Source organism: Callorhinchus milii, unplaced genomic scaffold (assembly GCF_018977255.1).
Source record: "Callorhinchus milii isolate IMCB2004 unplaced genomic scaffold, IMCB_Cmil_1.0 Scaffold20, whole genome shotgun sequence".
Lineage (NCBI taxonomy): Eukaryota > Metazoa > Chordata > Chondrichthyes > Chimaeriformes > Callorhinchidae > Callorhinchus > Callorhinchus milii.
The window spans coordinates 10,086,223-10,098,548 of record NW_024704761.1 but is presented as its reverse complement, the minus strand read 5'-3'; the positions used below and the strand labels follow the sequence as shown (position 1 = coordinate 10,098,548).

Below are 12,326 nucleotides of genomic sequence, written 5' to 3'. Positions count from 1 at the left end.
AGCAGCCTGTTCCCAGCACTCTGCCAGGGCTGTTCCACTGTATGATTCCAGGTAGGGCGAAACCTTAGGCAAATTTTCTTACTTCACACACCTCTACTTACCTAGCATTAAGTTGTCAGTTTACCCAGTTGTTAGTCGATTGACGGATCGCTTTCTGGGGGTAATAATTGTTCCAAAAAATAAATGAAAAATGTGGTCACTAATCCATGACTGTCTGTGGGACACTGCTGTGTGCAATTGGCTGCTGCATTTCACCCACAAAATACAGTCAATCCACTTTACAATATATTTTGTGAAGCACTTTGAGACGTCTCAACGACGTGATAAGGCGTTATATCAAATGCAAGGATTATTATTATTATTATTGTTGTGTACCTGGTTGTGGAGGATGGATGTACCTCCACCACACCACCCTATCCCTCACAGTGCCAATGAACTGTAGCTTTAGCACCATACCCACCATTTGGGGAGTGGAGTGAACCTGGACTTAGCAGGTGAGCACTTCCCAGATCCACTCAGACTGCTTAATAAAAAAAAACGATCATTTTTCACAAGATTATAATAATAATAATCCTTGCATTTGATATAGCGCTTTTCACGTCGGGAGGACGTCCCAAAACGCTTCACAGAACACACTGTAAAGTGAATTGACTGTATATTTGTGGGCGAACGCGGCAGCCAATTGCGCACAGCAATGTCCCACAAACAGTCGTAGATTGAAAATGACCAATTTATTATTGTTTTTGGTTTTGGAGGGATTATTATTAGGCTCTGTGTGGAGTAAGGAAACTTGCCCAAGGTTTCGCCCTCTGCCTGGAAATGAACTCAGGTCTCTCGCTTGCTAAGCGAGTGCTCTAACCACTGAGCTACAGGACTCCTCCTTTTATTGCAATAAAAAACATGAAATTGTGAAACGCTAATCGAATATTTGTATCTTTTGCTCAGGAGTCTGTTTGAACAGGGGTCTGGAGGATAAATTCCGAATGCTAAAGGCAGAGAACTCAAGTTGCCATGGAAATGGGATGCAATCTAGAGCACAGTAAATTTACTGTAAAATCCATTGTCACGTCTGACACGTTTTCGTATGCGGTTACACCCCTTAATCAATTTTTTGTTTAATTTATGGACCGGCACAACTTTAAAAAAACAAGTGTTCGCTTCTCTCATTTTATAAAAGAATTCAATCTGTTGACAGAGCTGACTGGTTGATTCTTTGCTATCACAGAAAGCTACAGTTATGGAATCAGTTCTCATCTTTTTACAGGGGTAAAAGGCTCTGAACAGAATCCATTACCGTAGCTTTCTGATTAAATCCACAGTTCATGGGGAAATTGGCAGGGGTATGGGGAAAGAGCGGGCAAGTGGGACTTATTGGGTAGCTCTTCCAAAGAACTGGCACAGGCACGATGGGCCAAATGGCTTCCTTCTGCGCTATCATGTTCTATGATTCTACGATTGCAGCTCTGGAGGCTCACAAATGCAGCTCCAAACTGGAGGTGATGTCACTTTGACATCATCTCAGCAAGAAGACTGATAAAAACGTCTAAATAACTGTAACATTAGGTATAAAATAACCTCCTACACACTGCATGACAAATCCGTCCGTGCTTTGTACCGAATAACACAAATTCTCCAGCACTCAGATTCGAATAAATAGTTTCAAGGTGAATAATAATGGAACCTGGGAAATTCTACACAGATTTACTGAGATGAGTCTGAAAGAAAATGGGGAGAAATCCTGACAACTCACAAAGTGGTTTTTTTGGTGAGCCGGGTGTCTGACACATGCAGAAACCCGTCACCAAGCTTAAGACTATCCAAATCAAACTGAGAATTCCATGCATCCCAGAAATTCCAGACATGTTTATTGCAATGGAATGCGCACCTCTCCCTGGAGGGATGCATCCTGCTTACCTAATTCCGCAAAGTGTTAGGCACAGGTTGGCAAGAGCCAATGCTTGGGGACCCCAGAAAGTGCATTGGGATACTGCTGGAGTCTAACCAGCTGAAACCACATTGAGGGCACTGCCTGGCAAGCTTTCTACTGCTTGTCCAGCTAGGACCACCCTACCCGCTAGAGCTTGGGCTTGCAGGGTTAATGACGGGATTTGTTTAGATTTGCAATGGTGAGGGTTGAGGAATGGACTGCAGTACTGTTCAATTATTTCTGAATACTTTACACTGAACAGAGGAAGCTAAGGGTCTTGTGAACAGATATGATCATTTCCCTCCCCCTCTCCCCCCCCCCAATCTCCTTCTAGCACAGAGCTTTCAATCTGATGTACTGCGCTTGTATAGTGAGTCAATATTACCTGACAGGAGCTAGGCATGAGTCATTCCTATTTAATGCAGGTCACAGCTAGCTCATTATTTTATCTACATCCGTTCCAACCACATTATGGCCAGTTAATACAGGTGACAACCTGGCAGCAGCAGCAGCAAGAAGCCAAGAAAGTTTTAGAAAAATACCCCAAACGAAATAGCGGACACACAGAATCCCATCACTATCCTAATGGGTATTCAAACCCAAATCCCCGTGAGTTGCACATATCTGTAGACATTTCTAGTGTTTTAACTGGAGTGTGCACTTTCTCCCCTACCTCCAGAAAAGCAGTATCTGCAGCTTGGCAGGCTTGGGGTCACCAGAGTGTGCACTGGGGGTACTGCTGGAGTTTAACAAGCTAAAACAGTGCAGTTTGCCATTGTGAATACTGAATGGAAAGCCTGCCACTGCTTGTCCAGCTAGAACCAGCCTACTCATTGGGGCTATGACTTGTAGGGACAGTAGGAGTCTAGTGGGAAGAATCCCTATCCCAACTTACTGATCTGCACATCCAAATTCTGCGATGGACCAGATTGCTGTTCCAGCAATAGTAGCTTGGACTTTCCAGCCATAGTGGGACCTTGTCTGCTTTTCTCCTCCAAGGCCCTTGGCACAGAGGCCAACTACAACTGCAATCAATTAGTGCATCCCAGGATAGGAATTGAACCTGGGACTACCTGGGTCTGTGTACTGCTGTCCGGCTTCACAGTGTTTTAACTACCCGAGAAATTAGGAGTACGTCAGACTTTGAACTAAACGGTAGGAAGCTGGAGCTCAGTGTTGCCTCAGCACGAAACACCGTAGTATGACTTAACGAGACAAGTATCCCTGCAATTTCAGCTCTTTCAAGATTTGGTCTGAAAAACTATGAAACTTTGCTGTAAATATTTTAAATTGAGGTTTCCAGTGGCAATTTTGTCATAACCTACAAGTAATAATCTATTATTATTATTATTTAATAAATAGTAATCCTTATATTTGGTATAGCACCTTATCATGGCCTCGAGATGTCTCAAAACGTTTCACAGGATATGCTATAAAGTGTATATTTGGGGGTGAATGCCCACAATCTGATACATGTGCATCCCAATCCCTTAATCATCACAGTAAATTCAACTTCAGATGGATACAAGCACAGAATGGTCTTGGTTGGTAACATTTATTTAAATCAGCACATATAGTATAACCATCACCAATCCGCAAATAATTTACTGGCACATAACAAATCACACATTTTTGTAATATCCGCAGCCACCAGTTAGGGTACTTAAATGTATCATTTAGTTTGGTACCGAAGGCACCATCGAATAACAGTGGTGATCAGCTACAAAGTGCACCTTCGTTGTACTTCGCAAAACTCACAGCGTTACATAGAAATCCGAATCACATCCCTTCCCTTTAACATCAGTGCAAGAATGTCACAACAGTCACATTGACCAGTCTCAAGCGACAGGTAATATTTGAAGACTGACCTTCAAGTCCCACTACATATAGCATTAAATCCCATCTAAATGTCAGATTTTAAAGTAATTTTTCTCATATTTGGTGCAGTGCAATTCCATTCCCCAAAGCAGACTCTTCATATATTTTGTTATTCGACTAGAATTAACCTCGCAGATTAATTGTATGTGGCACCTACCCTTCCTGTAATTGTCTCCAGTTGAACCCATCATGCAATATACAGGAGGGGAGACTTGCCTTGTACTACAGTATATCCATCCACACAGCCAGGTGCGTCAGAGGAAAAATCTCAGATACACATACGTACATCCCAATTTTCTATCAGCCCACACTCAGGAGTAAATGTGGCGATTACCATCTTGTTAACTGCATCTGTAGTGCATCATTAACCTTTTATACATTCAAACAATGACACATTTTAAAAATAATTTTGAAATATTTTCCAATAGGTAACCTGTACATTCAGCTTTTCACAGTAAGCTTCATAAATAACACAGCGTTTTTGACTTCACAGCCATGAAATGCCTTCACAATAAAGCACACCAGGTTACAGATGATGAGAATTCTGTATAGAGAAAGCTCCAGTTACAATTACTAACCCACAAAATGTCCCCATTGGGCATGAAGTTGATTCATCACAGTAATTAGAGCAAGTGCAGTTGTACTGTATACAGTTCGACAGCACCAAGTCTTTCAGCATGAATTACCAAACCCCCCCCAAAAAAACACTTAACATTGAATTTAGTATATAATTAGCAGTCACATCTTTTCCGCACAAAGTGTTTTCAAAGTTGAATCAGTCACAATTTTGTTACTTGGGACGAGATAAACTGTATTAAAAAGATTTTAGCAATCAAATCTGAAATATACTTCCACCCTTCTAGATATTTTAATTCCTTTCTAAAAGTTAAATGTGTCTGCAGGGTAGGCAGAGGATCTCACATAATGTTTTGGTTGCCTGATGTTCCAGTGCCTCTGAAAAGGAAATAGAACTGTAGAAAGATTCCCCCCGGCAATTGCCCTCGTGTCTACTGTCTTGGTCATAATAATAATCCATGTGTTTGATATAGCACCTTATCACATCTTCGAGATGTCTCAAAGCGCTTCACAGATGCACTGTAAAAAATATTTTCTGGTCGAAACTCAGCAGCCAATTGTGCACAGCAGTGTCCCACAAACAGTCGTAGATTGAGTGACCAAATTCTTATTTTTTTTGAAGGATTACCCCGGAAAAGCGATCCACCAATGATGCTAGTGAGCTGCAGATCAACACTGCCATGAAAGCACACTAGACATTTCTACACCACCTGTCTAACCAGGACAAACTATTTTCCCCCAAACAGTCACATGCAAGCCCAGAAAAAGAAGCCAGTTGGCAACTCAGAGGAACACAGATTGCTAACTTCCTGTAAATTAAGGGTCTCCAACTGAAGAAATGTAAATCTGGCTGTAAAACAAAGTCATAAATCTGTCACCTTATTTCACATCGGTTTCAATTTTATAGCTGACTTTGGACAATGCAAAGAATGAACTGCAGAATTGGTGGCAGTGTGTGGCAATGTCTCTACCAAGGTGAAAGGGTTTCCTGAGGGGAGAAGGCAGTACTGAGGGGAGAGGGCAGTATCGACTGGGGTACCAAATGGGTACTGGTACTGAGAGGGGGTGGTTGCAGTGAATTTGGCAGTTTTGAGCGTGGATGGCAGCAGTGTGTGGAGATGGATATGGTGTGGAGGTGGAATCCAACAGAGGGGGCAACAGCAGGAGAAGGTGGCCTTTGGTTACAAAGTGCTTAGTCACCCACTGGCAATGGGGCACCTCATTATCATACATTACAGTGTGCATCAGTCCAAAGTATTACTACTCAACCCCAGTCATATCTATTTATTGTAGTTGTGGTCTAATGATTAGTCAAGTAAACCATCACATTTCAGAAGCATAAAATATTAGCGTACGAAGCCTCTCCCAACAAGTTACCATAGTTGACCTTTTCCACCTCAATTGGAATGAAAGTCCCTGAAGTACAGGCTGTCCAAAATGTCGGGATATCTACTCTATTATCTAAAAAAAATATATTATTTAAGACTTCTTAAACATTGCAATGCTATCACGACTTTTTGGTCACCCTGTAACACCAATCTACAACTCTGATGTTACTACATTTTTACTTGTGCTTAGAACCTAAAGCAAGCATTACATTCTTGTGCTAAGTCTGCAATTTCCTGTATACTCAGCAGGGGACAGTGTTAGAGAATTAGTAGGCAAATGGTTCTCTATAAAAAGTCATCATTTTTCAGGGCTTTAACAAGCCAATCTTTATCTGGCTCATCTTCCGAATCACTCATATCGCTGGTATCTGCAGCGAGCAGCCGTGAGTAGTTCAGTCTCTTTTGCCGAGGAATTCTGGACTGTATAGCGAGAAAGACCAATGTCCAAAGCACGGCCACAGCAGAGCAGCTTTGGTACAGAATGGCTAGGTTGAAATTGTCCACAATAAAGCCACTGGCAAAGCTGCCACTACTTGCACCAAGCCCGAAGGAAAGACCATGGAAGACTTTGTGCAGTGTTCTTTCCATGCCAGGCGTAGCCAGGTCAGCGGATTGGGCATGAACAGCCCACCACAAGGCACCGTTGCTGAAAGCATTCAAGATCTGGATCGGCAACACCGCCCACGATGTCCAGAGGAAAGAGTAGTAGAGGAACTGGGCTGCCAAGGAGAATAACCCGAGCCCCACCACTCCTGGTAACGACAGGCTCCGAAGCATCTTCTCTTTGAAAACAAAAAGTAGGATTTCTGCTATAACAGCAATTGCAACAGAAATGCCCATGTAGGTCTCCGTGCCACCATTATTCTGGATTTGCCAGAACAAAAAGTTGTTAACTGTCGATCCTACAGCTCCTGTCACAAAGACGGTGACTGCGTACAGGATGGCTCTCCCATCGCTCCCGATCAGGTATAACCCTTTGACCGTTCTGTTCACTGGGCCACTTTTCTTAGGAGTGTGATTGGGATAAAACACTCCCACCAGGAGTGCCAGAGTGATGACGACGGCGTAGCTGTAGAAGTGCACTGCAGTTCGGGAGGTATGTGCGTTGAGGAAACAGTTCAGCCTGTCCACAAAGATGCCAACACTGCAAGCTGCCACAGCTGTCCCCAAAGACCCCCAGATCCACTGCTTCCCGTATCGGTCAACAGAGTCAACAAAGTCTAGATAGTCATAAAGCCCATCATCTGCCACCCATTCCAGCGTGGATGCCAGCAACTCCCACAGAGATACTGTCAGTAAAATCAGCACGAATGTCTGATGTTGGATATCCAGGATTTTAAGACTACTGGGCTCCAAACTTTGGTCGTGCATTTTCTGTTTATTGCGAGAGTCATTGTCCAAACCAATATTTCTCTGAACCAATTGGTTGCTTCCTGAACCAGAAGAGATGCCTTTCTTTGCCCTTTTTTGTCCATCAGCAGGGAGCAGGCTTCTACCTTTCCCTGAAGACTCTGCGTCAGGCACAATCTGGCTTGGTTTTGAGTCAAAACGATGATGTGCTTTTTTTGAAGTGCTACGAGATGTATACGCTGAGGCCAGTGAGATTTCCCTCGCAACTGTGGAACGACTCCATTCAGTCCTGTGGGCAACACTCACTCCAGTCAGATTTAGTCTAGGGAATGTGACACTTGCTTGTTTTGTCGTTACGATAACTCTTGAAGAGATGTAAGTAGTTGTTGGAGAGGTGGTATGTGCTATATTATTTTTCTCAAAATCTACCTTCTTTACAGTTGTTCCACCATCGGCCAAGCTGTGACCTGTCTGCATACTTCCGTTGCAAAATTTGTACCCCGCTTCCTTATCTACAGGTGAAATGAGCGTCAAGAGAAGACCTGCTCCTATTGAGGATAACAAGGAACCAAGCACAAGAACTCTCCTCATGTTGTGGCGCCTCGCGCAGTAAGACCAGAAGGGAGCACATACCAGGGAGATAAAATATTTTGTTCCCATGATGATGCCAACAAATGGTGCAGTCAACCCAAGCTGCCTGAAGTAGATGGTGAGAAAGGGGACGACACAGGCTTTTCCTGCGCAGTGCAGGAAGTGGAAGAGGCTGGCCAGAGCCAGAGCCTTATTAACGTTCCACTGTTTGTTCCTCTTCATGGTTCTAGTCTTCATCTCATGCCACGTCCCTGGACAGCAGCAGAACAAAAACAGGCAGTCGGATTAACCTCCAGCTGTCTCCCACTCAAACAGCATCCACACAAAGTGACTGGGATTTGTTAAGGGCATGTTTCCCTCATCCCGTCGCATCCACTCTCTCGTTCTCCATCACACACTCACTCTCTCTCTTCCACATCACACTCACTCACTCTCACTCTTCCACTGTTACATTCACTCTCTCTCTCTCTTCCCCATCACACTCACGCTCTCTTGGTCCATCATACACACTCACTCTCTCTCCCCACCACGCTCACTCTCTCTCCCCCATCACCCTCACTCACTCTCTCCCCATCACCCTCACTCACTCTTTCCCATCACACTCACTCACTCTCTCCCCAACAACCACTCTCTCTCCCCCGTCGAACTCACTCCCTCTCTCTCCCCCATCGAACTCACTCCCCCTCTCCCCCGTCAAACTCACTCCCTCTCTCCCCCGTCGAACTCACTCCCTCTCTCCCCCGTCACACTCACTCCCTCTCTCCCCCGTCACACTCACTCTCTCTCCCCGTCACACTCTCTCTCCCCTGTCACACTCACTCTCTCCCCCATCACACTCACTCACTCTCTCCCCCGTCACAATCACTCTCTCTTTCCCGTCACACTCACTCTCTCTCCCCATCACTCACTCACTCTCTTTCCCCATCACTCACTCTCTCTCTCCCCATCACTCACTCACTCTCTCTCCCCATCACTCACTCACTCTCTCTCCCCATCACTCACTCTCTCTCCCCATCTCTCACTCCCTCTCTCCCCCATCACTCACTCTCTCTCTCGCCTCATCACACTCACTCTTTCTCCCCCATCACTCACTCACTCTCTCCCCCATCACACTAACTCACACTCTTTCCCATCACTCACTCACTCTCTCTCCCCATCACTCACTCACTCTCTTTCCCCATCATTCACTCACTCTCTTTCCCCATCACTCACTCTCTCTCTCTCCCCATCACTCACTCTCTCTCTCTCTCCCCATTACTCTCTCTCTCTCCTCATCACACTCACTCTCCCCCATCACTCACTCACTCTCTCCCCCATCCCACTCACTCACTCACTCTCTTTCCCGTCACTCACTCTCTCCCCATCACTCACTCACTCTCTCTCCACACCCATCACTCTCTCTCCCCCCCATCACTCACTCTCCCTCTCCCCATCACTCATTTTCTCTCTCTCATCACTCACTCTTTCTCCCTCATCACAATCACTCACTCTCCCCATCACAATCACTCACTCTCCCCATCATTCACTCTCTCCCCCATCACTCACTCACACTCTCCCTACCACTCATTCTCTCCCCCATCACAATCACTCCCTCTCCCGATCACACTCACTCACACTCTCCCCATCACTCACTCCCTCTCCCGATCACACTCACTCACACTCTCCCCATCACTCTCACTCTCTCCCCATCACTCTCACTCTCTCCCCATCACTCCCACTCTCTCCCCATCACTCTCACTCTCTCCCATCACTCTCACTCTCTCCCCATCACTCTCACTCTCTCCCCATCACTCTCACTCTCTCCCCATCACTCTCACTCTCTCCCCATCACTCTCACTCTCTCCCCATCACTCTCACTCTCTCCCCATCACTCACTCTCTCCCCCATCATTCACTCTCTCTCTCCCCATCACTCACTCTCTCTCTCCCCATCACTCACTCTCTCTCTCCCCAACACTCACTCTCTCTCTCCCCATCACTCACTCTCTCTCTCCCCATCACTCACTCACTCTCTCCCCCATCACACTCACTCTCTCCCCATCACTCACTCACTCTCTCTCTCCCCATCACTCACTCTCTCTCTCCCCATCACTCACTCACTCTCTTTCCCCATCATTCACTCTCTCTCCCCATCACTCACTCTCTCTCTCCCCATCACTCACTCACTCTCTCCCCCATCACTCACTCACTCTCTCCCCCATCACTCACTCACTCTCTCCCCCATCACTCACTCACTCTCTCTCTCTCTCCTTATCACACTCACTCTCCCCCATCACTCTCTCACTCTCTCCCCATCACTCACTCTCTCTCTCCCCCATCACTCACTTTCCCCATCACTCACTCTTTCTCCCCATCACAATCACTCACTCTCTCCATCATTCACTCTCTCCACCATCACTCACTCAGACTCTCCCTATCAATCATTCTTTCCCCCATCACAATCACTCACTCTCCCCATCACACTCACTCACACCCTCCCCATCACTCACTCTCTCTCCCGATCACACTCACTCACACTCTCCCCATCACACTCACTCACACTCTCCCCATCACACTCACTCACACTCTCCCCATCACACTCACTCACACTCTCCCCATCACACTCACTCACTCTCTCTCCCCCATCACTCACTCTCTCCCCCCCATCACTCACTCTCTCCCCCCCATCACTCACTCTCTTCCCCCCATCACTCACTCTCTCCCCCCATCACTCATACTCTCTCTCTCCCCCCATCACTCATACTCTCTCTCTCTCCCCATCACTCACTCTCTCTCTCCCCATCACTCACTCACTCTCTCCCCATCACTCACTCACTCTCTCCCCATCACTCACTCTCTCTCCCCATCACAATCACTCACTCTCTCCCCATCACTCACTCTCTCTCCCCATCACTCACTCACTCTCTCCCCATCACTCACTCCCCTCCTCCCGCACCTCATGACATCGGCAGCCGAGTATTTACGGTTTAATCTCCAGTCTTCAGCCACTTCCTCCCTCCCGGAGCCTCTCCTCCTCCTCCTCCCTCCGGGGCCTCGGCCTCTCCTCCTCTCCTCCCGGCCTCTGCTCCCGGGGCCTCTCCTCTCGGCCTCTCCTCTCGGGGCCTCTCCTCTCGGGGCCTCTCCTCTCGGCCTCTCCTCCCGCGGCCTCTCCTCTCGGGGCCTCTCCTCCCGCGGCCTCTCCTCTCGGCCTCTCCTCTCGGGGCCTCTCCTCTCGGCCTCTCCTCCCGCGGCCTCTCCTCTCCCGGCCTCTCGGGGCCTCTCCTCTCGGCCTCTCCTCCCGCGGCCTCTCCTCCTCGGCCTCTCGGGGCCTCTCCTCTCGGCCTCTCCTCCCGCGGCCTCTCCTCTCGGCCTCTCCTCTCGGGGCCTCTCCTCCCGCGGCCTCTCCTCTCGGGCCTCTCCTCCCGCGGCCTCTCCTCTCTCGCCTCTCGGGCCTCTCCTCTCGGCCTCTCCTCCCGCGGCCTCTCCTCTCGGCCTCTCCTCTCGGGGCCTCTCCTCTCGGGGCCTCTCCTCTCGGCCTCTCCTCTCGGCCTCTCCTCTCGGGGCCTCTCCTCTCGGCCTCTCCTCCCGCGGCCTCTCCTCTCTCGGCCTCTCGGGGCCTCTCCTCTCGGCCTCTCCTCCCGCGGCCTCTCCTCCCGCGGCCTCTCCTCTCGGGGCCTCTCCTCTCGGGGCCTCTCCTCTCGGGGCCTCTCCTCCCGCGGCCTCTCCTCTCGGGGCCTCTCCTCCCGCGGCCTCTCCTCTCGGCCTCTCCTCTCGGGGCCTCTCCTCTCGGCCTCTCCTCTCTCGGCCTCTCCTCCTCTCCTCTCGGGGCCTCTCCTCTCGGCCTCTCCTCTCTCGGCCTCTCCTCCTCTCCTCTCGGGGCCTCTCCTCTCGGCCTCTCCTCTCTCGGCCTCTCCTCCTCTCCTCTCGGGGCCTCTCCTCTCGGCCTCTCCTCTCTCGGCCTCTCCTCCTCTCCTCTCGGCGCCTCTCCTCCTCCTCTCGGGGTCGAGTTTCTAAACGGAATCAGCGGCTGGAAATTGGCGAACCGGAAGTGATGGAGCGGCCGTTCCCGGGTCAGGGATGTTCTCTCCCAGGTCCTCCCGGCACCAGCGAGTCACTACACCTCCACCAGCCAGACAGTCACTACACCTCCACCATCCAGACAGTCACTACACCAGCCAGTCACTACACCTCCACCAGCCAGACAGTCACTACACCAGCCAGTCACTACACCTCCACCAGCCAGACAGTCACTACACTAGACAGCTAGTCACTACACCTCCACCAGCCAGTTACTACACCAGTCAGTCACTACACCAGACAGTCACTACACCTCCACCAGCCAGTCACTACACCAGACAGTCAGTCACTACACCTCCACCAGACAGTCAGTCACTACACCTCCACCAGCCAGTCAGTCACTACACCAGACAGTCACTACACCTCCACCAGCCAGTCACTACACCAGACAGTCAGTCACTACACCTCCACCAGACAGTCAGTCACTGCACCCTACACTGGATAACAGTAACAACAGTTACATTTGTGTAGTGCCTTTCATGTCGGGAGGTCATTCTGAGGCTCTGGACAGTCAGAGTCCGGGCCCGAGCTCAGGGCTGACGGGAGCCAATCAGGAGCCTC

The 12,326-nt window shown here is 48.7% G+C and overlaps 1 protein-coding gene across 2 annotated transcripts; it reads right to left on the bottom strand.

The window, feature by feature from the left end:
- Positions 1–4,979: 4,979 nt before the first annotated feature.
- Positions 4,980–10,742, bottom strand: mfsd6l (major facilitator superfamily domain containing 6-like). Of its 2 annotated transcripts, none has more exons than XM_042342452.1 (2): positions 10,645–10,742; positions 4,980–7,961 (listed from the first exon to the last, which is right to left on the bottom strand). In XM_042342452.1, exon 2 carries the CDS (start codon positions 7,945–7,947, stop codon positions 6,055–6,057), a length of 1,893 nt encoding a protein of 630 aa, XP_042198386.1. In that variant the 5' UTR covers positions 7,948–7,961; positions 10,645–10,742; the 3' UTR covers positions 4,980–6,054. The 2 variants fall into 2 exon arrangements, with proteins under 2 accessions (XP_042198386.1, XP_042198387.1); XM_042342453.1 differs by having other exon boundaries at positions 10,673–10,731.
- Positions 10,743–12,326: the final 1,584 nt, after the last annotated feature.

Coding starts and splice junctions, on each gene's coding strand:
- mfsd6l (XM_042342452.1), bottom strand. CDS start 7,947: ATGAAGACTAGAACCATGAAGAGGAACAAACAGTGGAACGTTAATAAG.